Source organism: Macaca thibetana, chromosome 10 (genome assembly GCF_024542745.1).
Source record: "Macaca thibetana thibetana isolate TM-01 chromosome 10, ASM2454274v1, whole genome shotgun sequence".
In the NCBI taxonomy this organism is placed as follows: Eukaryota; Metazoa; Chordata; class Mammalia; order Primates; family Cercopithecidae; genus Macaca; species Macaca thibetana.
In genome coordinates, this window is record NC_065587.1 from 34,114,156 (window position 1) to 34,138,985 (window position 24,830).

Consider the following 24,830-nt stretch of genomic DNA (forward strand, 5'->3'; position numbering starts at 1 on the left):
TAAGGGTCTGCCCCAGCGACCGGTCCCTGAAGTCAAGGTTGAGACTCCCGGCCCAGACAGTCCGCGAAGCTGAGGGAGGTCGGTCTGGGGCCTGCCGCGCGTGTTCCCGGGATCCGCAGGCGCGGGGCGACAGTGCAGGCGCCCCCGCCCAGGCCGTGCCCACCGTGCGCCGCGGCCCGCTCACCGCGATCTCGGTCTAGGAAGCGGCGGGACCTCGCACTTCTTCCTTACAACGTAGCCCCTGTGTGGCCAGAGGGTCGAGTTCCGTAGGCGCCGACTGGCTCCGCGCGCTTACAGGACTACAACTCCCGTGATGCCGCGCGCGCCGACCGCTGATTGGCTGCGCGGCGGGCGGACTCGCGGGCGGGCGGTACGTTGTGCACGTGCGCGCGGCGACGGCCGGATGGCTGCGTGGGGCTGTGTGGCTTCGCTCGGCGCAGCGCGCTGGCTTTGCTGGCGGGCGGCGCGCGCGGCTGCGGGGCTTCTGGGCCGCCCCTCCCGCAGGAGCTATGCTGTGGGCCCAGCTCAGGTGAGGACGTCCGGGTTCCGGCCAAGCCAGTCGCCACTCAGGGCCGGAGGCGGGGCGGGGAGCCGCGGGGAAGGAGGGACGGCCGGGCTGGCATCCCCGCCTCCTGGAAACTGCCTGGACAGTCGTCGCGCCCGAGTGCGTCTAGCTCTTGCCGGGGGCCCGATGTGCCCTCCCTCCCCCTGACTCGCCCGCGGCCTCGGAAACGCTACTCCCGCGGGAGAGCGCTGGTCAGGACGGCCTCGGCCAGGCTGCTCGTCAGCCCCTGCGCTTCCCGGAGGTGTCCGCGTCCCTGTTTTCCCTGTGCGTTTTCTGATTTCCACCATGAGGTCGTTTGGGCCGTGTTTTTCATCTGCATGTGGAGGAGACGGGGCCACGCGCCGGGAGCCGCGCCTGCGGGTGCGCCGCCCCCAAGTGCGTGTGGGTTTGGTGCGGGCCTTGGGATCAGTTCAGCTCGCGGTGACCTTGGCTGAGCGCTGGAGGCTCCGCGGGCGGGAGCAGGAGGGCTGGAGCCGGCGCCTGCTGTGTGTCCGGCACGATAGTGATGTGTGAGCCTCCCCGACGCTTCGGAGGAGGTGTGACCTTGTGTGGTGAGGAAGCCACAGCGGGAGACGGCTGTGCCGGGACATTAAACCTGATTGGACAGATCCACGGCTCTCACGCTCCCTTGGGCCGTTTTGCCTTTTGCTGTAAAAGGAACCACTTTGTCTTCTAAACCCACAAGTAATATTTTACATTAACATACTGATTTCACAGTAATCCTTGCTTGTTTTTGTTTGTTTTTTGTTTTTTTAGACAGCGTCTCACTCTGTCACCAGGCTGGAGTGCAGTGGCGCAAGTGGCTCAATATCTGCTCACTGCAACCTCCGCCTCCCAGGTTTAAGCGATTCTCCTACCTCAGCTTCCTGCGTAGCAGGGATTACAGGTGCGCGCCACCACACCTGGCTAATTTTTGTATTTTTAGTAGAGACAGGGTTTCACCATGTTGGCCAGGCTGGTCTCGAACTTGACCTCAGATGATCCGCCCATCTTGGCTTCCCAGAGTGGTGAGATTGCAGGCGTGAGCCACTGCGCCCGGCCAAACTACTTACATTAAAAAAAACGCATAGTGCTTACTTTATGCCAGGTTCTTCACAGTTATTCGTATAATCTTTATAACAACTCCGAGGAAAGTACGATTATTAGTCTTCCCATTTTATAGATGGAGCAGAAGCACAGAGAGGTTAAGCAGCTTACCCAAGGGCACACAGCTGGTAAGTGACAGAATCTGGAACTCAGGTAGTCTGGTGCCAGAGTCTAAGCTCTTAACAGCTGTGTTGTCTTTATGATTTTTACATATGGAGCAGCTGAGGTTCAAAGCAGCTGAGTGACTTGGCCAGTGTCACAGAGCTAGAAGTGACCAAGATGGAAGTATGAAATGAGAATATGTTGATAAAAGGACTTACAAACTGTGAGGATATAAATATAAGGAAATATTGCCCTCATTTGTAACTATTATATTGGCTCTAGCATCTCCGCAGAGTCCGGAGATGTTTCCAAGTGACTCTTCGGTAGAGTAGAAAAAGAAGAATGCAGCATAGCATACAGTTTGAGCACGAGCTTTAGAATTGAATCCTGTGCAGTCTGTTAGCAGCTTCACTTAAGGCAAGTTACTTAGCTTTTCAAGCTTCCGTTTCCCCATCTATGTAATGGATCTATTACTTGTAATCCCAGCTACTCAGGAGGCTGAAGCAGGAGAATCCCTTGAACCTGGGAGGGAAGTTGCAGTGAGCGGGGATTGGGCCACTGCACTCCAGCCTGGGCAACAGAGCAAGACTCTATCAAAAAAAAAAAAAAAAGAAAATTAATCTTAACTTAGTGTAACTTTTTTTGCTTTACCAAGTTTTTAATTTTTAAAACTTTTTACTTTTTTGTAATAGCACTTAGCTTAAAACACAACACATTGTACAGCTGTACTAAATAGCTTCATTTATATCATTGTTCCATAGCTTTTTTCTTTCTTTCTTTCTTTTTTTTTTTTTTTTGTGACGGTGTCTAGCTCTGTCGCCCAGGCTGGAGTGCAGTGGCGCCATCTCACCTCACTGCAACCTCTGCCTCACGGGTTCAAGCAATTCACCTTCCTCAGCCTCCCAAGTAGGTGGGATTACAGACGCCCGCCACCACGCCCAGCTAATTTTTGTATTTTTAGTGGAGACGGGGCTTCACCATATTGGCCAGGCTGGTCTCGAACTCCTGACCTCATGATCCGCCTGCCTTGGTCTCCCAAAGTGTTGGGATTACAAGCATGAGCCACTGCGCCCGGCCAGCTTTTTTCTTTTATTTTCTTTTTCTTTTTTTTTTTTTGAGATGGAGTCTCGCTCGCTCTGTCACCCAGGCTGGAGTGCAGTGGTGTGGTCTCAGCTCAGTGCAAGCTGTGCCTCCTGGGTTTACGCCATTCTCCGGCCTCAGCCTCCGGAGTAGCTGGGAGTACAGGTGCCTGCCCCACGCCTGGCTAATATTTTGTATTTTTAGTAGAGATGGTGTTTCATGTGTTGGCCAGACTGGTCTCGAACTCCTGACCTCGTGATCCGCCGGCCTTGGCCTCCCAGAGTGCTGGGATTACAGGCGTGAGCCACCATGCCCTGCCTTAAAAAAATTTTTTTTGAACTTTTAAGTGAAGACACAAACATATACTAGCCCAGGCCTACACAAGGTCTGGTCAGGTAATCCATATCACTGTCTTCCGCCTTCACACCATGTCCCATTGGAAGGTCTTTAGGGCAGTCATATGCATGGGACTGTCATCTGTGTTAACAGTGCTGTCTTCTGTATATCTTCTGAAGGACCTCTCTGAGGCTCTTGAGGTGTCACTCTTACCAGAAATATGTCCATTGTGGTTTGCTTGGTTTCTTTTTTTGTCATAGGTTTGCTTGTAAGCGGATAATGTACCATAAACATTCTTCTCTAGTAATGAAAACCTTTTGGTGTTGTTCATGTTTCAGACTTTTTAAGGAACTTGAGGTCTGTAAAAGCTTCTGCTGAACCCTTTACTGAATTTTCTTGAATGTTCTTTTCTTTCTGCAGCTACCTTTTCTCTTGCCTCTTCTTCAGCTATGAGTTCCTGTTCCCTTATAATCTTAAAGGACCATTGTATATGCAGTGTGTCATTGACTGAAACATCGTTGTGGTGCGTGACTGTATTACCATCTTGCATTAGTGTGGTACATTTGTTATAATTGATGTACACCTTCACTTTTTATGGTACTGGGTGCCTGGTTCTCTGTGTACATCCTGAAGGTTGGGGAGGGGTTTGTAGTGATGGATGAGGGAGCCTTATGGATATTGCTCCAGTTTTCCTGAAAACTTTGCTGTTCTAATTACAGGGGCTATGGATTCTTATTTTTAAGAAGGCAAATCTTGGGCCAGGCGTGGTGGGTCATGCCTGTAATCCCAGCACTTTGGGAGGCCAAGATGAGCGGATCATGAGGTCAGGAGTTTGAGACCAGCCTGGCCAATATGGTGAAACCCCGTCTCTACTAAAAATATAAGAAATAAGCCAGGTGTGTTGGTGCGTGCCAGTAGTCCCAGCTACTTGGGAGGCTGAGGCAGGAGAATCGCTTGAACACAGGAGGCGGAGGTTGTAGTGAGTCGAGATTGCACCACTGCACTCCAGCCTGGGTGACAGAGTGAGACTCCTCAAAAAAAAAAAAAAAGGCAAATCTTACGACTTTACACAATGACCATTAAAACTATGTATGGTAAATTTTGCAGCCATTGTACAAATGAGCTTTTTTTTTTTTTTTTTAACTATGTAAGTTTTCAGAAATTCAAAAATTGGAATAATATGAACCCCTGTGCCCATCTCCCAGATTGATTAATGTTTTTCCACACCTGCTTTGCTTATCTCCCTCCTCCTTTTTTTGTGGCTCTGAGATTTTAAAGTAAATCTCTGATTTCTTGTTATTTCAACCCTAAATTCTTCTGTGTGTACCTCTAAGAAAATAAGGACATTCTGGCTGGGTGCCATGGATCACACCTGTAATCCCAGCACTTTGGGAGTTGGAAGGATTACTTCAGCCCAGGAGTTCCAGACCAGCCCAGGCAATATAGGGAGACCCTGCCTCTACAAAAAAAAAAAAAAAAAAAAAAAAAAATTAGCCAGGCATGTAGTGGCACATGCTTGTAGTCCCAGCTACTTGGGAGGCTGAAGCAAGAGGATCCTTTGAGCTCAGGAGGTTGAGGTTGCAGTAAGCTGAGATGACACTAGTGCACCCAGCCTTGGTGACAGAGTAAGACCCTGTTTTGTCTCAACCAAAAAAAAAAAAAAAAAAAGGACATTCTGAACATAACCACAATGCCAATATCATACCTAACAACATTAGTAATTCCTTAATATCACTTAAAATCTAGGCCTTTACAAATTTTTTAAATTTATTTTTTATTTTTATTTATTTATTTTTTGAGATGGAGTTTACCTCTTGTTGCCCAGGCTGGAGTGCAATGGCGTGATCTTGGCTCACTGCAACCTCCACCTCCTGAGTTCAAGCAATTCTCCTGCCTCAGCCTTCCGAGTAGCTGGGATTATAGGCATGTGCCACCACACCCAGCTAATTTTGTATTTTTAATAGAGACAGGGTTTCTCCATGTTGGTCAGGTTCATCTCAAACTCCCAACCTCAGGTGATCTGCCCGCCTCAGCCTCCCAAAGTGCTGGGATTACAGGCGTGAGCCACTGCGCCTGGCGCCTTTTTTTTTTTTTAAACCAAAAAAATTGAGATAAAATGTAGACCTTATTAAAATTTATCTGATTGTCTCCAGATTTTGAGCAAATGAGTTTTAAGTTTAAATTTTCAGAACAGTATGCTCTGTTCATAACGGTACAAAAAAGAGATGTTAGGGCTGGGCTTATATAATGGCTCAAGCCTGTAGTGCCAACACTTTGGAAGGCCGAGGCGGGAGGATCCCTTGAGCCCAGGAAGTTGAGGCTGCAGTGAGCCTCGATTGTGTCACTGCACTACAGCCTGGGTGACGGAGCAAGGCTGTTTCTTAAAAAAAGTGTTGGCCGGGCACGGTGGCTCATGCCTGTAATCCCAGCACTTTGGGAGGCCAAGACGGGCAGATCACGAGGTCAGGAGATCGAGACCATCCTGGCTAATATGGTGAAACCCCGTCTCTATTAAAAAATACAAAAAACTAGCCGGGCAAGGTGGCGGGCGCCTGTAGTCCCAGCTACTCGGAGGCTGAGGCAGGAGAATGGCATAAACCCGAGAGGCGGAGCTTGTAGTGAGCTGAGATCCGGCCACTGCACTCCAGCCTGGGCGAGAGAGCGAGACTCCGTCTCAAAAAAAAAAAAAAAAAAAAAAAAAAAAAGTGTTGGCCAGGCACGGTGGCTCATGCCTGTAATCCCAGCACTTTGGGAGGCCAAGGCAGCAGATCACTGGAGTCCAGGAGTTCGAGACCAGCTTTGAGACCAGACCAATATGGCGAAACTGCATCTCTGCCAAATACAAAAATTAGACGGGTGTGGTGGTGCGCACCTATAGTTCCAGCTACTTGGGAGGCAGCGCTTACTGGGTTGGGAGGCCAAGATGAGGTGGGAGGATCACTTTTTTTTTTTTTTTTTTTTGAGACGGAGTCTTGCTCTGTAGGGTGGTGCAGTGCCCGGATCTCAGACTGCAAGTTGTTCAGCAAGCCTCCCCAGTAGCTGGGATACACGCCCTCTAAAAAAGTTTGTTGGAATCGCCCAGTCCTGGGATTACAGGCTTCCAGGGACTTACTTTCTAAGGGCCACTCTTTTCCTTCAGAAAGGGATAGGGTGGTCAGGAAGTGCTTATTTCTCCCTAACCGTTTATCCTTTGGGTCATTCAGCATCCAGTCAGCCTTTGTCAAGCACCTGTGAGTCTAAGCACTGTGCCAGGTATGGGGGTAAAGGGCAAATCACATCCACTCCTCCCTTTAAGCCCAGGCAGTGATTCTCCTTGAGAAGAATAGGAAAATGAAATCCGAAAAGTGCTGTGGTTACTTTTTCCAGGAAGAATGCATGTAACGTTTAAAGAGGCTTTATGAAATCTATCTGTGGGCCTAGGTTAGGACCCCCATTCTAGTGAGATTTCTTGGGGAATAGGGAGGGACTCCAGGGATCCTTGAGGGTACATGAGTATGTTGACGAGAGAGAAGAAATGGAGCTCACGGAGGGGGGCTAGCAGGAGGTGGGGGAAGCAGTCCTGGGGTCCCCTGTTTTCTCTGAGGTGCTGCCGAGTTGCCAGCTGAATTTGAGGCTGAATCCTGAATCCAGCACTTGTGAACTGGGTGACCCTTGCTGAGTTCTCTCTGAGGTTGGTGTCTTATTTGTCCAGTCAGGTAATTTAGTGCCTGTATATTGAACACCTTGTATAATAAACCAGGCACATTTTGCTAGGCAAGGCCATTTGGAGATGCTGACACTTCCCCAAAGGGCTGCCAAAAAGAATACATAAAAATGCCTTTGTTACATGTCTGGCTGAGTGCTTGGGACAGTGACAGGTCTGGGTGCAACAGCATAATCCTGTGAAGCCAAGGGTTAGAGGCACCATTTGTCCAGGCATTTCCTGTGTGGCATGTGGAGCTTGGTCCCTTTTCTCTTGGCAGCTATTTTTTGGTGTTCAGGTGTGATATCTTGTTGGCTCGAGGTACTTCCTCCTGTTTTTCCAGGGTCCCTGCCCCCCTCCTGCTTGGCTCTGTAGCTGTCATTGTGCAAGCTTGGAGGGCTGGTGTACAGGCTAGCATGGAGGAGCTGGAAGACTGCCTCTCCCGGGTGTCTTGCCTGTTCAGTGGAAGGGAGATGGGATCATTACAGCCACTCCAGTCCCTATTTTACTGACCCAGAGGCATCCCTCAGCTTCCTTGACCCCACATGCTCTTGGTTTTCCTCCTTGCACTGTCTTTTGCTGGCAGGTCTTGTGTGGTCCCTTATTAAGTTGTATTGTTCTTCCTGGTTCTCTGAGAGGAGAGACCTTCCACATTTTTCATCTCCAAGACCTGTCCAGTGCTGATGTCTCCACTTGCCTGTCTCCTGGTCTAAAGTGGGACTTAACCTTGTATCCTCCAATGACCTCTCACTGCCTGCTCCTACTGTGCCCTTGGGTTCAGTGACTCATACCAGCATCCATCCTCCCGGGTTCCCAGACCAAATTAAAAAAGCATGGGAGTCCGTGTGGCTCCCTCTTCCCTCCACCCCTGTATCTGGATGGTTACCAAGTCATGACTGTTCTGTCTCTGATAATGCCCCCTGATCTCCATTCTTATCCTGCTTTCCCAGGTGAAACCTCCGTCTTCTCTGTCTTGGATTGCGTTTGGTCCCACCTGGTCTTCTTTGAGTTAACTCCTTTCAGTCTATCCAATGTGGTCTTTTCTCTGCAGCCAATTTTTTTTTCTATAGTTCGGGTCTCATGATACCACTTTCCATTTTCAAACTCCTTAAATTGGCCTAGGAGACCTGTGATGGCCGATCTTCCCCACCCGTGTGGGTCAGGTGCCCCTGGTGTGGGCTCATCTCTTAGTGCAAGGCTCCCTGTAGACTGTCCTGGGGCTGCTTGTCTAATTGTCTTCTCATTGAACCATGTAGGCAGGCAGGAACCACTCATCTAGTCTGGGGGTGACCGGGGGGTGCAAAGAGTTTTGTTACAGGATATATTTAACACTTTCATTGCCTGGCACAAAATTCTCTTTGAAGAAACTGCCTTTGTTTAATTCTGTTTATTTATTTAGAACTTACCTAGAATTGATTTGCACTTGCAAAAATGCTGCTGTTTTAGAGTTTGCTTTCTAGGCTGGTTGCTTGCTCTGTCACCCTAGCTAAGAAACTAGGAACTGGAGCGCTATTTCTTTTCCTTTCTTTCTTTCTTTTCTTTTCTTTCTTTCTTTTTTTTTTTTAATAGAGTCTAGCTTTGTTGCGCAGGCTAGAGTGCAGTGGCGCGATCTTGGCTCACTGCAACCTCCGCCTCCCAGGTTCAAGTGATTCTCCTGCCTCGGCCTCCCGAGTAGCTGGGATGACAGGCGCCCAACACCACGCCTGGCTAATTTTTGTATTTTTAGTAGAGGCGGGGTTTCACCATGTTGGCCAAACTGGTCTTGAACTCCTGATCTCAAGTGATCTACCCTCTTGAGCCTCCCAAAGTGCTGGGATTACAGGTGTGAGCCACCACACCTGGCCTAGAGCACCATTTCTGTTTCTGGTTGCTCTTTATAAAGGGAGCTCTGTGCATAGAGTAGGTGTGTCAATAAGAATGACTTGACCTGGTTGGCACCAACAAAAGAAGAATAGCAAACAAGTTAGGTTAGATTTGTTTTGACGATTGAAGAATATCTTGTATGTTAACAGGCAGTTTATAAAACGAGAAATGGAATGATTTTTAAAAACAGCATTCAACTTTATAAATCCAGGAAATGCAGATCAAGAAGAGATAATTTTTTACCTTTAAATTATCAAAAAGTTTGATAATTAACAAACAATTGTGAAAATCAATACTGTAAGGGTAAAGTACGTTGCCAGTGGACATGTTTTTGAACAGCAGTTTGTCAGCAGGTGTTTGCGTAATTACATTTGCTCTCTCTGATTTATTACTCCTATTTTTAAGAATCTAGCTCAAGGAAATACCCATAATGTGGGGAAAAAAAAAATCAGTATTCCTGAAGAGATTCCTTGTAGCATTATTTTTCATAGCAAAATTGTGGAAAACTCCAAAATACAGAGAACAATATTAGTGAATCATTCACTCAGAATAGTATGTAGCCAGAAATGATGTTTAGGAAATAGAGCTATGCATAATTAATATGGAATGGTAGGGCGGGGTGCAGTGGCTCACCCCTGTAATCCCAGCACTTTGAGAGGCCAAGGTGGGTGGATCACCTAAGGTCAGGAGTTCGAGACCAGCCTGGTCAACATGGCGTAACCTCGTCTCCACTAAAAATACAAATATTAGCTGAGCACGGTGGGGTGCACCTGTAATCCCAGCTATTTGGGAGACTGAGGCAGAAGAATCACTTGAACGTGGGAGGCAGAGGTTGTGGTGAGCTGAGATCGCACTGCTACTCTCCAGCCTCGGCGACAGAGCACGACTCTGTCTCAAAAAAAAAGATAGCCAAGAGATACCAACTAAAAAAGTAAGATGGAAAACAAAGTCAACATGATTCTATGTGTGTGTTAAGATTAGAAAGTTATGTATACTATGGAATTAAGCCTTCTGGAAATTAGGCAAGACAGGAATAGGACTAAGTAAGTTGGAGACAAGAAACTTCTGAAACATTTTTATATTGTCTGTAGTGATTGAGGTTATATTTGTTTTAACTTTTTGCTATAATAAAATCTTTTTTTTTTTTTTTTTTTTTTGAGACGGAGTCTGGCTCTGCCGCCCAGGCTGGAGTGCAGTGGCCGGATCTCAGCTCACTGCAAGCTCCGCCTGCCGGGTTTACGCCATTCTCCTGCCTCAGCCTCCAGAGTAGCTGGGACTACAGGTGCACGCCACCTCGCCCGGCTAGTTTTTTGTATTTTTTAGTAGAGACGGAGTTTCACCGTGTTAGCCAGAATGGTCTCAATTTCCTGACCTCGTGATGCACCTGTCTCGGCCTCCCAAAGTGCTGGGACTACAGGCCTGAGCCACTGCGCCCAACCAACTTTTTGCTATAATAAAATCTTAAAAGATGGTTATAAAGGCTATTGTAATCCATAAAAATATTTATGATATGTCAAGCAAAAAAGAACGAGATGATGCAAAATTGCATATAGTACAGTTGTAGCTACAAGACAAATGTAAGAATAGATAAAAGGGAAACTATTAATTGGTTGTTTTAAAGTGTTGGGGTTAGGCCGGACTCGGTGGCTCACACCTAATAATCCTAGCACTTTGGGAAGCTGAGGCGGGAGGATCCCTTGAGCCTGGTGGGTCAAGGCTGCAGTGAGCCATGATCACACCACTGTACTCCAGTCTGGGTGACAGGAAGACTCTGTCTGTAAAAACAAATGATTAAAAATAAGTGTTGGGGCCGGGCGCGGTGGCTCACGCCTGTAATCCCAGCACTTTGGGAGGCCGAGGCGGGCGGATCACAAGGTCAGGAGATCGAGACTATCCTGGCTAACACTGTGAAACCCCGTCTCTACTAAAAATGCAAAAAATTAGCCGGGCGAGGCGGCGGGCGCCTGTAGTCCCAGCTACTCGGGAGGCTGAGGCAGGAGAATGGCGTGAACCCGGGAGGCGGAGCTTGCAGTGAGCCGAGATCGCGCCACTGCACTCCAGCCTGGGCGACTAAGCGAGACTCTGTCTCAAAAAAAAAAAAAATAAAAAAAAAAAAAAAAAAAAAAAAAAAAAAAAAAAATAAATAAATAAAAAATAAAAATAAGTGTTGGGATTATATTTTCTTTGGATTTCTCTATGTTCTAATTTAAAAATTTCCCTATCAGAATCCCGTCTTCATTTTTTCGTTCTTTCTGACAGGTTTTCAAGGGACATGAGTGACCCGAGGATGGTGTTGAGCCTCTCTTTGTAAGGGTTGTTTCCTTGTTCTCTTCCTACCTCTTGACTCACATACTGGTGATTATCTTACCATCTCTGCAGAGCCCGCCCACCTTTGGGTTCCTGTTGGACATCGATGGAGTGCTTGTGCGGGGCCACAGAGTGATCCCTGCTGCTCTGGAAGCCTTCCGAAGGCTGATGAACTCCCAGGGGCAGCTGCGGGTGCCCGTGGTTTTTGTCACAAATGCTGGGAACAGCTTACAACACAGCAAAGCCCAGGAGCTGTCAGCCCTGCTGGGGTGCGAGGTGAGAAGGCAGCCAGAGGCATGGAAGCCCACGGACCTGGTTCTTAGTGGACCCCCCGCCCCAGCTCAAGTCCCTTTCCCTTGGGTTGGGATATGGAATCACCTGGTCCTAGGTCATGGCCACAGCTGAACACAGAAATCCTGCCTGTGTATTTGGTAGTTGTAGTTTATGTCATTGTATCTGTTTCTTTTCTTCTGGGTATTGGGGGTGTGAGTCCCTGGAAAGCAAAGGTCACACACATGTCTGGAACTCTGCACAGCGGGAATAGCAGGTGCAGCTCTGAAGTCACACCTTGGCTTTCCTGAGTGTGATGTGTACACCCGAAGGAGTGCTGTCCTCTTCAGCCACCTGCAGCCCTGCACCATATCCCAACTTTGATGCATTCTTGTTTGTTGAGGGTGAATTCAGCTTTTGGAAAGAGTCCTTTGGAGCCAAGAGAGTAAATAAAATGGCTGGTGTATTAGATGATGCTGCTCAAAGTTGCATGTAAAGTGTGACGGAATAAAATTGATTCCTTGCTGTGATTTCCAGAGAGAATTCCAAAAACCTTCCAACTAAAGGCTGCGTTGTTAGGGTTAGTATAAATGTTAAGTAGCTAAGTCTTAGCAGAACTGAAAATAGAAAGTAAAAGACCAATTTCTGTGACAGTGACAGGGAGCACACATGAACCCTGTGGCTTCCAGATGGGGGCTTGGGAAATCCAAACTGAACCTGACGGGATGGCGGTGGCGAGTGGTCAGAACCCACATCTGTGGCATTTCTGGTCTCTTGTTTTGTGTGGCAAGAACCAAATGAGACAGGTTCTTCTCACATCTGTTTGGGTGCCTTTTAGAAGTGCTGCTGGGTGCTAGAAAGGGCTTTGCTCACCTTTCTTTTTCTGAGCAGGCTAAAGGACCTGCCACCTGTCTCATTATTTCCCTTAACAGTTCTGTCTTCCTCTGCCCTCCCCTGTCTTGGCTGTCCCTACAGGTGGATGCAGACCAAGTTATCCTCTCTCACAGCCCCATGAAGCTCTTCTCAGAGTACCATGAGAAGCGGATGCTGGTGTCTGGGCAGGGGCCCGTGGTGGAAAATGCCCAGGGGTATCCTTTTGGTCTTAACTCTGGCTGAAGGGAAGGGGCAGGGCTGGGGCGTTTCCTCCCTTAGCTGAGTGGGGACTGTAGTGAGGAGTGCCGGGTGCTGGGGTACACAGGCGATGTTGTGGGCTCAGGGGAGGGAGGAAAGCTCCCGATTGTGGTCAGTCCTCATGTCTGGTGGTTTCTAGAAGCCAGTCCTCATACCCCTGCATCAGAATCCTCCGAGGGGCTTAAAATACAGATTCCAGGGTATCTGCGCTGGAGCCTTAATTCACTAGGTCTAGGGTAAAACTCAGGAATCTGTATTTTTTAAAAAAACAAAACATCTCTCTTAGTGGTTCTGTAACTAGGTTTGGGAACCCCTGCTCTAGCCTCTTCCTTGGGGTGCCCAGTCAGTTTATTAGCCAGTGGTAGTGAAGCAGCTATGGGGAGCTTGTCTCTGGGAGCCTGCGGAATAATACCTGGCCCCTGTTTCAAGCAACTGAGTTGTGCTGAGCACGTCCTGTGTGCCAGTGGTCTGCTGCACACTCTGAATGGGATGAGGACTGGGATGAGGACGTGAGGCTTACGAATAAATCAAGGGCTTGTGCTTGAGGAGGCAAGAGTAACCCTGTGCGCAATAAAGGAGCATTTACGATGGTGTATGATGGAAGTCCTGTAAGCTCACAGGAGCTGCGCCACAGGCGTTGAGGGGAGGGGTTGGAGTATCCCTGGGGCAGGAGTTGCCTGTGGCTTCTTGGAGGGGTACAGTGGAGCCCCGGGAGATGGCTAAGCTTTCTTAGGCAGGGGAAGTAGGAGGTTGGGAATGGGATAGGGAGAGGAATGAAAGAACAGGAAGGGTGGGTGGTGTCGGGAACCTTGGAAGTAAACTTGAGGAGTCTGACCAACTTCTCAGGGCAATGGAGGGCAGAGCAGGCTTTATTACTGATGGGGCAATCTGATAGAATCAGGATTTTGGGGGAATTCATTTTGAAAGTAATCTGAAACCATGTCCAGTTAAGATTGCAAGTTGGAATTGAGGACAGGAAGATGGAGGCAGCTGAAGCTGGCTTGTCCCTCCCCAGGGCCTCCTCTTCCTTGCTGATTTGGGTTCATCCTTTAAGATTTTAGCTCCAGCCCTATTTCTCCATGACTCCTCTGGACTCCCCAGCCCACTGAAGAGTCTCTTCTGAGCTCAGCACTGACTGGCAGCACTGTTCTTAGAACACTGGTTTTAATGGGCTCTGAATGTGCTCGGCTCCTTGGGGACAGAACCTTTTTTTTTTTGAGACAGGGTCTCACTCTGTTGCCCAGGTTGGAGTGCAGTGGTGCAATCATAGCTCACTATAGCCTTGACCTCCTGGGCTCAAGTGATCCTCCTGCCCCAGCCTCCTGAGTAGCCTCCTGAGTAGACTACAGGTGGGTACCACCATGCCTAACTGACTTTATTTGTAGAGACAAGGTCTCACTACGTTGCCCAGGCTGGCCTGGAACTCGTGGCCTCAAGCCATCCTGCTGCCTCAGCCTCCCAAAGTGCTGGGATTTCAGGCATGAGCCACTGCACCCAGCTGGGGACAGAGATTCTTACGTGCCTTGGCCCCGTGGGCTGTGCCCAGTGTAGGACCTGGTAGCTGGCATGTGCCTGGTGACTGCTGGTGGGTTAGCCAGGAGCTGCCCTCTCTACTCTGGCTGTGCAGTTATAGCCTGCCTGCCAGCACCTGCAGGATTTGTGCCATCCTTGCTGAGCTCTGCTTGGTGCCCTCCTGCCTGGCTTGATCAGGAGTGGGTTGTGTTCCCTTCACTTGTGATTTGATGCATTCAGAAAGGCTTCTTCCCCAAGAACTGTCCAGCATTACTTCCTGAGCTTGCTCCAGGCTGGGCTTCCGAAATGTTGTTACCATGGATGAGTTGCGGATGGCCTTCCCTCTGCTTGACATGGTGGACCTGGAGCGGCGGCTGAAGACCACGGTAATAAGGAGCACGGGTTGGGCTGTGTCATCCTTCACTCCTCCCGTGCCCTGCATTGGCTGTGTCGCTGACCTTGCAAGCCCTTCTGCAGAGCTGTGATTTGTCCATGCTTCTGCATGTCCATTGCCTCTTTGGAGGCACATCTGGCTAAGGGTTTTGTTCCCTGAATTTATGAGAATGGCCCAGAGGCTGGTTGCGGTGGCTTATACCTGTAATCTCAACGCTTTGGGAGGACTGTTTGAGCCCCGGAGTTCAAGACCAGCCTGGGCAACATAGTGAGACCCCCGTCTCTACAAAAAAATTTTAAAAAAATTGGCCAGGTATGGTGGGTCACGCCTGTAATTCCAGCACTTTGGGTGGCCAAGGCGGGTGGATCACCTGAGGTCGGGAGTTCCAGACCAGCCTGGCCAACATGACGAAACCCCATCTCTACTAAAAATGCAAAAATTAGCCAGGAACAGTGATGGACGCCTATAATCCCAGCTACTTGGGAGGCTGAGGTGGGAGAATCACTTGAACCCAAGAGGCAGAGGTCGCAGTGAGCTGAGATCATGCCGTTGTACTCCAGCCTGGGTGACAGAGTGAGACTGTGTCTCAAAAAAAAAAAAAAGCCAGATATGGTGGCGCATGCCTGTAGTCCCAGCTACACAGGAGTCTGAGGAAGGAGGGTTGCTTGAGCCCAGGTGCTGGAGGCTGCAGTGAGCTGTGATCACTGCACTCCAGCCTTGGCGACTGAGTGAGACCCTGTCTCCAAAAAAAAGGAAAAAAAAAAAGGAAAAAAATAGCCCAGAGAAGTGAACGGCTTTACTCCCTGTCCTCTCTGTATTGTTTGTCATTACCTGGGAACCCCTTTCAGAGTTGCAGCATCCCTTCCAACAAGGAGTTCCAGACTTACTGGCCGGCCTTCCCAGTGCTGCCCAGGAGAGCTGCTGGCCATTGTGAAGTTAGCAATCCTGAAGCCCGGCACTGAGCTGCCCTTGGGAGAGGCGGCTTGCTTGCAGAGGAAGCACTGGCCAGTCTGCACATCTGCCCAGGTGTCCTGTGTGCTGGGCTCATTTTTGAGCACTGACTTTGTCCACCGTCTCATCTGATCCCTGGTGATCCTCTGCAGCATGACTGCCATCTCTCGAGCTGCCCGTTGGCTCACTTTCTCCTCATCGCACTGTCTACGTATCACATGGCCCAGGTCTTGAGTCAGACCATTCTCACAGTTTGACGACATGCAGTTATAAACAGATAACTAACTTTTATTTGCAGATGTAGCTTAAGTCCTTCCTCCTCCAGAGCTTTCTGATGGAACAGAGCACTTCCTCTCCTGTGAGGGCTTTCTGAAACCCTGACCTGGGCAAGTTCTGTGGAGAACCAGAATGTCAGAGCTGGAACAGATCTCAGAATAGCTCAGAGGCAGCCTCACACAGGGGAGTGACCTGTCCTGGGTCACATAGTTGGTTGGTGGCAGAGCCAAGACTACCATGGCCTGGGGATGGAATGGACCCTCGAGGCTGGTTGAGTGAAGCCACCTGCTTGAGAACCGACAGGAGGAGAAATGGCCCATCAGGCCCCAGTGCCACCTTCATCTCCACGGGCTCACCTGCATCCTTAGCTGCCTGATTCTAGACTCTTACTTGGCTGTGTCTTGTGTCCTCTCCCACCGGAGAAAGACACCTGACCACCCTTCCTCCTGGTGACTTCACATGTGGTGTCCCGCCTCTTCTGTGGCCCCACCTGGCCGTTGTCTTTTCGCCTTTCTCGCATCTTCCTCAGTCCTCTCCAGCTTTCCCTTGGCTTGGGCTTGGCCACGAGTGTGGGGTCTGTGGAGTGTGTCTCCCCTCCCAGCACTCCGGAGGTGGAGGTGTGGTTCTCCAGGAGTGGACGGTGACTTGTGTTTATAGCCTCTCATTTATCTCTCTGCAGCCCCTCCCGAGGAATGACTTCCCCCCCATTGAAGGTAAGAGAGGTCGTCTTTGATGAGTTGTGAGGTCTTTTCTCCCTGTCCTCTCTGGCCCTCAGGCTGTCTCGGTGTGACTGCCTGCAGCCTGGTTCAGCAGCAAGGGGGCCTTGGAGTCAGGACACCCGGGCCCTGGTCTGGATCTGCCACTCACCACCTCTGAGATTGTTGTTAGTCTTTCCTTCCCCGTGCCACTCACTATTGCAGGAAAACCGTAAGCTTAGAGACTTTTAGCAGTGGAAAGGCACCTAGAGGTGATCTGCTCTAGTGTTTCTCCACTTTCAAACCTAGTTCTCCCCTTTTTATAGCAAGAACGTTGGAATATCCCCTTTATTATCCTGAAGCGAAATTCATAGGTAATATAACTTCTATACACACATATTAAAAATTAGTTCAGTATAAAGCCCTAACTGTAATAGGGGGATATAAAAGGAGACATTTTTAGTAAGAAGATAATGTATTTCAGTATGTAGTACTTATCCAAGAAGTAAAATGGTTGCACTGAACAGCATCACCATGAATGTTTTTTTTTTTTTTTTTTTTTTTTTTTTTTTTTTTTTTTGAGACGGAGTCTCGCTGTGTCGCCCAGGCTGGAGTGCAGTGGCCGGATCTCAGCTCACTGCAAGCTCTGCCTCCCGGGTTTTTACGCCATTCTCCTGCCTCAGCCTCCCGAGTAGCCGGGACTACAGGCGCCCGCCACCTCGCCCGGCTAGTTTTTTGTATTTTTTAGTAGAGACGGGGTTTCACCGTGTTAGCCAGGATGGTCTCGAACTCCTGACCTTGTGATCCACCCGTCTCGGCCTCCCAAAGTGCTGGGATTACAGGCTTGAGCCACCGCGCCCGGCCATGAATGTTAACAGCTATAAATGCAGGCTGATGTCAGTGTGTTCATAGGTGTGATAGGCGTGTTTTACAGGTGACTCAGAAATCAGGGGCAGCATTGCCATTGGTCAAGTAATTTTCCAAAACAGGGAACAACTCCTGGTAGAGTTTTCAAAAGGCAACGTACAGTCTTCTCTTGACTTACAGGATAGTTGTATTTTTGGAACAGTCTGGTTTATTTTTGGAAAAATCGATGTTTATTGAAACTGTACAAAAATACTTTGTGATTATATGTAAAATAGAATTGTTCAAGTAATTCTGAAAAGGTTGTTCACCTATGTGGATATCAGGATATCAGGTGGGACATTCAAATGTTATTAGGACATGGGAAAGATTTTCCTTTTTCTTTTCGTTGTTTTGTAGAGACGGGATCTCACTATGTTGCCTAGGCTAGTCTCAAACTCCTGGGCTCAAGCAGTCCTCCCACCCTGGCCTCCCAAAGTCCTGGAATTACAGACACAAGCCACCACATGCAGCCATGGGATGGTTTTTTTAAAAATTAATTTTAATTTTACTGTGCGATAGTTTTTGATTGCGCAGGATTGTCCTGAGTGTGTAGCATCCCTGGCCCCCTCCCACAACCTTCACTTGCTAGGTTTTAGTCATTGTGACAATTAAAATTGCCCCTGATTTCTAAAGCACCTCATAAGGGGTGGTGCTGCCCCATTGAGAATCACTGGTCTGGTGCAGTTCACCAGCTCTGTACCTTAGTGTCAGCAGAGTCCTTTGCCTAGTGCTTCCTGTGTGTCTAGTCCTGGGCTGTTTACTGATGATATAGTTCATTTTTTTTTTTTTTTTTTTTTTTTGAGACGGAGTCTCGCTCCGTCGCCCAGGCTGGAGTGCAGTGGCTGGATCTCAGCTCACTGCAAGCTCCGCCTCCCGGGTTCGGGCCATTCTCCTGTCTCAGCCTCCTGAGTAGCTGGGACTACAGGCGCCCGCCACCTCGCCCGGCTAGTTTTTTGTATTTTTTAGTAGAGACGGGGTTTCACCGTGTTAGCCAGGCTGGTCTCGATCTCCTGACCTCGTGATCCGCCCGTCTCGGCCTCCCAAAGTGCTGGGATTACAGGCTTGAGCCACCGTGCCCGGCGATATAGTTCATTTTTATCCTCACAACAGCATTATAAGTAGTGTTGCTGTTATGTAGTTGCAGTTGAGGAAACTGGGGCTTGGAGAAGAGAAGTTACTTGCCCACAGTCATACAGGAAGATCGGTGGAGTCCAGGTTGGGGTTCAAGTCTGTATCACTCCACACCCCCTCTCCTGGCTGTTAGGTTCTGCTGGTCCCTGGGGCTCAGAGAGAAGTGACTGAGGGAACAGGAGCCCTTGCTAAGTCGTGTGAGGGAGAGCGTGGTGGCAGAGCCCCAGTCAGCAAGGAGAAGTAGGCCTGAGACATGCTGCTTTTGTTTTGTAACCTCTTCTGTGAAGCACCAGTGGACTGAAGTCAGAATGGGAGCCCTCAGGAATCTCCTTCCTGGGCCCTGGGCCTTGTGCACCCAGGGTGGATGGGTAAGGGGCTCTACTAGGCTTGTCGGGGAGCTGTGCCCTGCCCAGCTGGGTGCACCATGGGTAGAGGGCTTGTGGGCGGGTAGCCCTAGCTGGCATCCTGAGGGCCTGCCACCTGCCCTGCAGCCCTCACCTGTGCCTCTGTTCTTTAAAGGGGTGCTCCTCCTAGGGGAGCCGGTCCGCTGGGAGACCAGCCTGCAGCTGATCATGGATGTCCTCCTCAGCAATGGGAGCCCTGGGACTGGCCTGGCGACACCTCCCTACCCCCACCTCCCCATCCTGGCCAGCAACATGGATCTCCTGTGGATGGCTGAAGCCAAGATGCCCAGGTGAGGACACGAAGCTCCCAGCCTTGGTCTGGTGGTCCACTCCTGGCTGCTGCCTGGGCAGTCCTGCAGGCAGTTCCCACCCGTCATCCTGACACCGGGGTACTCGGACCTTACTTAGGTAGGCCCTGTTGTTGCTGCAGTAAGCTGGCCTTTGGAAGGGCTTTCAAGGATCACTCCACGTATTCGTTACTGAACCTAAACTACAGATTACAGTCTGAGGATGTATTGAGAGGATGTTTCACACATGACCCCTGCCCCTATAATCTTTTTTTTTTTTTTTTTTTTTTTTTTTTTTTTTTTTTTTTTGAGACGGAGTCTCACGCTGTTGCCCAGGCTGGAGTGCAGTGGCGCGATCACGGCTCACTGCAAGCTCTGCCTCCCGGGTTCCCGCCATTCTCCTGCCTCAGCCTCCTGAGTAGCTGGGACTACAGGGACTACAGGCGCCCGCCACCGCGCCCGGCTAATTTTTTGTATTTTTAGTAGAGACGGGGTTTCACTGTGGTCTCGATCTCCTGACCTTGTGATCCGCCCGCCTCGGCCTCCCAAAGTGCTGGGATTACAGGCTTGAGCCACCGCGCCCGGCCTGCCCCTATAATCTTAACAGAACATGCTCTTTGTGTCTGTGGACCCAAACTGTGGATACTTTTTGTGCTGTATCAGTGCACATTCAGTTGCCCTTCCTTCCTTGGCTCCACCCTGTAGCATTGGTTCTTTCACTTTCTTGTTTCCTTTTACCCTTAAGACATAGGGCAGGAGGAAGCAAGCATTTGCCGTGTGTGTGTGTGTGTGTGTGTGTGTGTGTGTGTGTGTGTGTGTGGTCTCACTCTCTTATCCAGGAGGAAGCAAGCATTTGCCGTGTGTGTGTGTGTGTGTGTGTGTGTGTGTGGTCTCACTCTCTTATCTAGGAGGAAGCAAGCATTTGCCGTGTGTGTGTGTGTGTGTGTGTGTGTGTGTGTGGTCTCACTCTCTTATCCAGGAGGAAGCAAGCATTTGCCGTGTGTGTGTGTGTGTGTGTGTGTGTGTGTGTGTGTGTGGTCTCACTCTCTTATCCAGGCTGGAGTGCAGTGGTGCAGTCATAACTCACTGCAGCCTTGAACTCTTGGCCTCAAGTGATCCCCCTGCCTCAGCCTCCAAAAGTGCTGGGATTACAGACATGCACCATCATGCCAGCCAAGGATTGTTCTGTTGGTTGCACAGACCAGACAACTGAGACCCAGCGGATAAGTGGCTTTCTCAGGGGCATGCAGGTGCCTACACTCCCTGCTCAGCTGTGTTGGTATCATCTGTTCTGTCTTATTCTGGGGATAGCACAGATAGAGGCAGCCCTTTTTTGGCCCTCAAGGTGCTTACTTGAAGGCCAGCTGGCAGCTGCTGTGTACTGTTTGGTTGCCGTTATCTGCATGGCCAGACTCTTGAGTCAGCCTGCTGTTGACCCCCAGTCAACAGTGCTCGTCAGCAGAGGGTGGGCACGGCCCAGTACTGCCTCAGGGCCCATCTCAGTAGTCCTAGAGAGACAGGGGTATGGGATGCTCTTGTCACTTTTAAAGTGTATGTCTGCCGGGCGCGGTGGCTCACGCCTGTAATCCCAGCACTTTGGGAGGCTGAGGCAGGCAGATCACGAGGTCAGGAGATTGAGACCATCCTGGCTAACACAGTGAAACCCCGTCTCTACTAAAAATACAAAAAATTAGCCGGTGCGTGCCTGTAGTCCCAACTACTCAGAGTCTGAGGCAGGAGAATGGCATGAACCCAGAAGGCGGAGCTTGCAGTGAGCCAAGATGGCCACTGCACTCCAGCCTGGGCGACAAAGCGAGACTCCGTCTCAAAAAAAAAAAAAAAAAAAGTGTATGTCTGTGGCTCGAGGCTTGGCCTTGTCTCTGAAGTATTATTCCCAGAGGAGGGATGCTGACACTAGATCAGTGGGCTTGGTTGGTTATGTCGCTGTGAACTGAAAAGCAAGGGGCAGATTTCAATTTATAAACCAGATTTTAGATGAACTTTTCTAATTAAAAATAGAATTCTTTACATAAATGACACTGAAAAATGTGGTGGCTCACGCTTGTAATACCAACACTTCCGGAGGCCGAGGTGAGTGGATCACCTGAGATCAGGAGTTCAAGATATCAGCCTGGCCAACATGGCAAAACACTGTCTTTAATAAAAATATAAAAATTAACGGGGCATGGTGGTGCACACCTATAATCCCAGCTATTTGGGAGGCTGAGGCAGGAGAATCGCTTGAACCCGGGAGGTAGAGGTTGCAGTGAGCCAAGATTGCACCCAAGTGCCAGCCATCATATCAGCATTCCAGGTGTCAGGAAAGAGTTGGGGAGGGCAGAGAGGGCAGAGAAGAATACCCTACCCCCAGTTTTTTTTTTTTTTTTTTTTAAGACGGAGTGTTGCTCTTTCGCCCAGGCTGGAGTGCAGTGGTGCAGTCTTGGCCCACTGCAGCCTCCACCTCCTGGGTTCAAGTGATTCTCCTGCCTCAGTCCCCCAAGTAGCTGGGACTACAGGCATGTGCAACCATACCCAGCTAATTTTTGCATTTTTAGCAGAGACAGGGTTTCACCATGTTGGCCAGACTGGTCTTGAACTCCTGACCTCAGGTGATCCACTTGCCTTGGCCTCCCAAAGTGCTGGGATTACAGGCATGAGCCATTGCACCTGGCCCCCTGTCCCCAGTTATAAGGATGCTTACTAAAAGCTTAGCCCAGCATTCTGCTTTCCTTGACTGTAGCTTAGTCACATGGCCACATCTCGCTGGAAGGGAGGCACGGGAAGGTCGTTTTCACACCTAGTGGCAATATGGTCAGCTGAAAATGGACACCAGCAAAGAAGGGAGAAGGGCAACCATAGTCTGCCCCAGCTCTGCAGCAGGATTTAAGCTCTGGAGTCAGACTGAGTTGTAATCCTAGCTCTGCCATCTTGAACAAACTACTTAATCTTGCTGTGCCTTGGTTTCCTCATTTTACAAATAGTGTCATCTCATAGAGTTTTTCTGAGAGGGAAATGTGAAATGCTGCCTCCAGTGCCAGCACAGTGTCTGCTACATGTCAGCTCTTACCCTGGGGAAGAGGCTGGTCTGTGTGGTTGCTGCTTAGACAGTGGCAGTCCTATTCTCTAGAAGAGCCTGGAGATCAGGAAGACTGAACTGCTGCATGCTCGTTTCTGGCAGGTTTGGACATGGCACCTTTCTGCTGTGCCTGGAAACCATTTACCAGAAAGTGACGGGCAAGGAGCTGAGATACGAGGGCCTGATGGGCAAACCCAGCATCCTCACTTACCAGTACGCCCAGGACCTGATCAGACGACAGGCAGAGAGGCGGGGCTGGGTCGCCCCCATCCGGAAGCTCTATGCTGTGGGGTAGGCTCTGCCCCTCCTCCTTCATCCCTTTTATGACGTCCCCTTGCCTCCCTCCCTCTCTAGTCTTACCCCCGTTTCCCTATATCTCATTCACTCTTCTGCCCTGAAACTCTGCTCCCTTTGCTTTGCAACATTGAGTTAGGGTTTTCTCCTTTTTCCTTTTCCGGTGTGGCTGCCCCTGCCAGTGACAACCCTATGTCTGACATATATGGCGCCAACCTGTTCCACCAGTACCTGCAGAAGGCGACGCGTGATGGGGCGCCAGAACTAGGGGCCGGGGGCCCACGGCAGCAGCAGCCCTCAGCAAGCCAGAGCTGCATCTCCATCCTGGTGTGCACAGGCGTCTACAATCCCAGCAACCCGCAGTCCACGGAGCCTGTCCTTGGAGGAGAGCAGCCTCCATTCCACGGGCACCGAGACTTGTGCTTCAGTCCAGGGCTCATGGAGGCCTCCCACGTGGTGAATGACGTGAATGAGGCTGTGCAGCTGGTCTTCCGCGAGGAGGGCTGGGCCTCGGAGTGAGGGCAGTGCGGGGGAGGCGAGGGGGTGAGCCTGGACCTGTGGGCGAGTCCCTTTGGCTGGGCTCTGGCCTGATCACTGGGCTCAGGTCAGGGCTTGGTTCCCTTGCCACCATTCCTGCTGCCCCATGAGTGTGGCATTACTGGTCACTTAGAAGAAGACAGTGGCTCTTTTTCCCTGCTGGGTAGCATTTTGTATGGAACTGTCAGAATCTTCTGGGCACAGTTCCCTTGTGCCTCTCCTGGCAGTCTAACCCCAGGCCATTCTCTTCACCTGTGTGCCTCAGTGTCCTTCTCGTTTCAGTAGGAACTTCTGAAAAGGGGGAGGCAGTGTGGAATACTGTGGACGTCTGTGCAGAGCCTTTGCCGGCACTGAAGGCGTGCAGCCTGTCGGCAGAGTGTCTAACACCAGATGCTACTTTTTACTGTATTGTAGTTTATTGCCCAGAGATTTGGGGCTTTTTTAAAAATTAAAATAATTATTATAAATATTCATGATGCTGTCTCTTGTGAAGCTCTGTCTGGAGTGCACTAAAAGTCCTGTGGGAAAAGAAGGAGTGAGTGGTGTGGGCAGCCCAGGGGCTGAGAGATGGGTGGCATTTCAGCTCCACGAGGTGCCCACATCTCCTTTCCTACCTCCCGCCCCCAAAGCCCATACCCATTCTGGGCTGTGAAGCTTGAGGTTGTCTAGGAATGAGTTTGGCATATACTTAGCTGTACTTAGCAACTTCCCTGGAGTGGAAAAGGAGGGATCTTGTTACTGATTGTTCTAAAGGAAGCAGCTCTTCCTGCAGTGATTCTAGAAAACATGCCGCTTCCTGCATCCCTTCCTCTAGGAGTAACCAACTTCATTTCTTCATTTGTGTCACCCATGGCCTCAGCATCTGCAAATCCCCCACTCAGTTCTCGTCCTTATTTTACTCCAGTAGCCGTTTGCGTTTGACACAGCTGATACCTCCCTCCCTTGTTCTTTTTTTATTTTTTAGAGACGGAGTCTTGCTCTGTCATCCAGGTTGGAGTGCAGTGGCACGATCATGGCCCCCATGAACCTCCTGGGTTCAGGCAATTCTCCCACCTCAGCCTCCTGAGTAGCTGGTACTACAGGCACACACCACCACGCCTGGCTAATTTTTTTATTTTATTTTTTATTTTTGGTAGAGACAGGGTTTTACCATGTTGACCAGGCTTGTCTAAAAGTCTTGGCCTCAAGTGATCTGCCCGCCTTGGTGTCCCAAAGTGCTGGCATTACAGGAGTGAGCCTCCATGCCTGGCCTCCTTCCCTTATTCTTAAAGCCCTCTTGGCTCTCTCCGCCTATTTGTTTTTGGGGGGATGGAGTCTCACTCTGTTACCCAGGCTGGAGTGCAGTGACACGATCTCAGCTCACTGCAGTCTCCACCTCCTGGGTTCAAGCAGTGTTTGTGCCTCAGCCTCCTGAGTAGCTGGGATTACAGGCATGCTCCACCATGCCTGGCTAGCTAATTTTTGTATTTTTAGTAGAGACAGAGTTTCACCATGTTGGCCAGGCTGGTTTCGAACTCCTGACCTCAAGTGATCCGCCCTCCTTGGCCTCTCAAAGTGTTGGGATTACAGGCGTGAGCCACTGCTCCCGACCTTAACTGATTTCTTTCTTTCTTTTTTTTGAGATGGAGTTTTGCTCTTGTTTCCCAGACTGGAGTGCAATGGCGCGATCTTGGTTCACTGCAACCTTCACCTCCTGGGTTCAAGCGATTCTCCTGCCTCAGCCTCCTGAGTAGCTGGCATTACAGGCGTGCGCCACCACGCCTAGCTAATTTTTTGTATTTTTAGTAGAAATGGGGTTTCACCGTTAGCCAGGCTGGTCTCAAACTCCTGGCCTCAGGTGATCTGCCTGCCTCGACCTCCCAAAGTACTGGGATTACAGGCATGAGCTACCGCGCCCGGCCCTCAACTGATTTCTTGACACCTCTGCTTGGATGCCTCAGAGGTG

The 24,830-nt window shown here is 49.9% G+C and overlaps 1 protein-coding gene across 1 annotated transcript; it reads left to right on the forward strand.

The window, feature by feature from the left end:
• Positions 1-377: 377 nt before the first annotated feature.
• Positions 378-23,366, forward strand: HDHD5 (haloacid dehalogenase like hydrolase domain containing 5). Its single transcript, XM_050746209.1, has 8 exons — positions 378-529; positions 11,094-11,297; positions 12,267-12,379; positions 14,227-14,320; positions 16,235-16,268; positions 18,807-18,981; positions 22,157-22,345; positions 22,531-23,366. The coding sequence occupies exons 1-8, from the start codon at positions 404-406 to the stop codon at positions 22,865-22,867; spliced, it is 1,272 nt and encodes a 423-aa protein (XP_050602166.1). The 5' UTR covers positions 378-403; the 3' UTR covers positions 22,868-23,366.
• Positions 23,367-24,830: the final 1,464 nt, after the last annotated feature.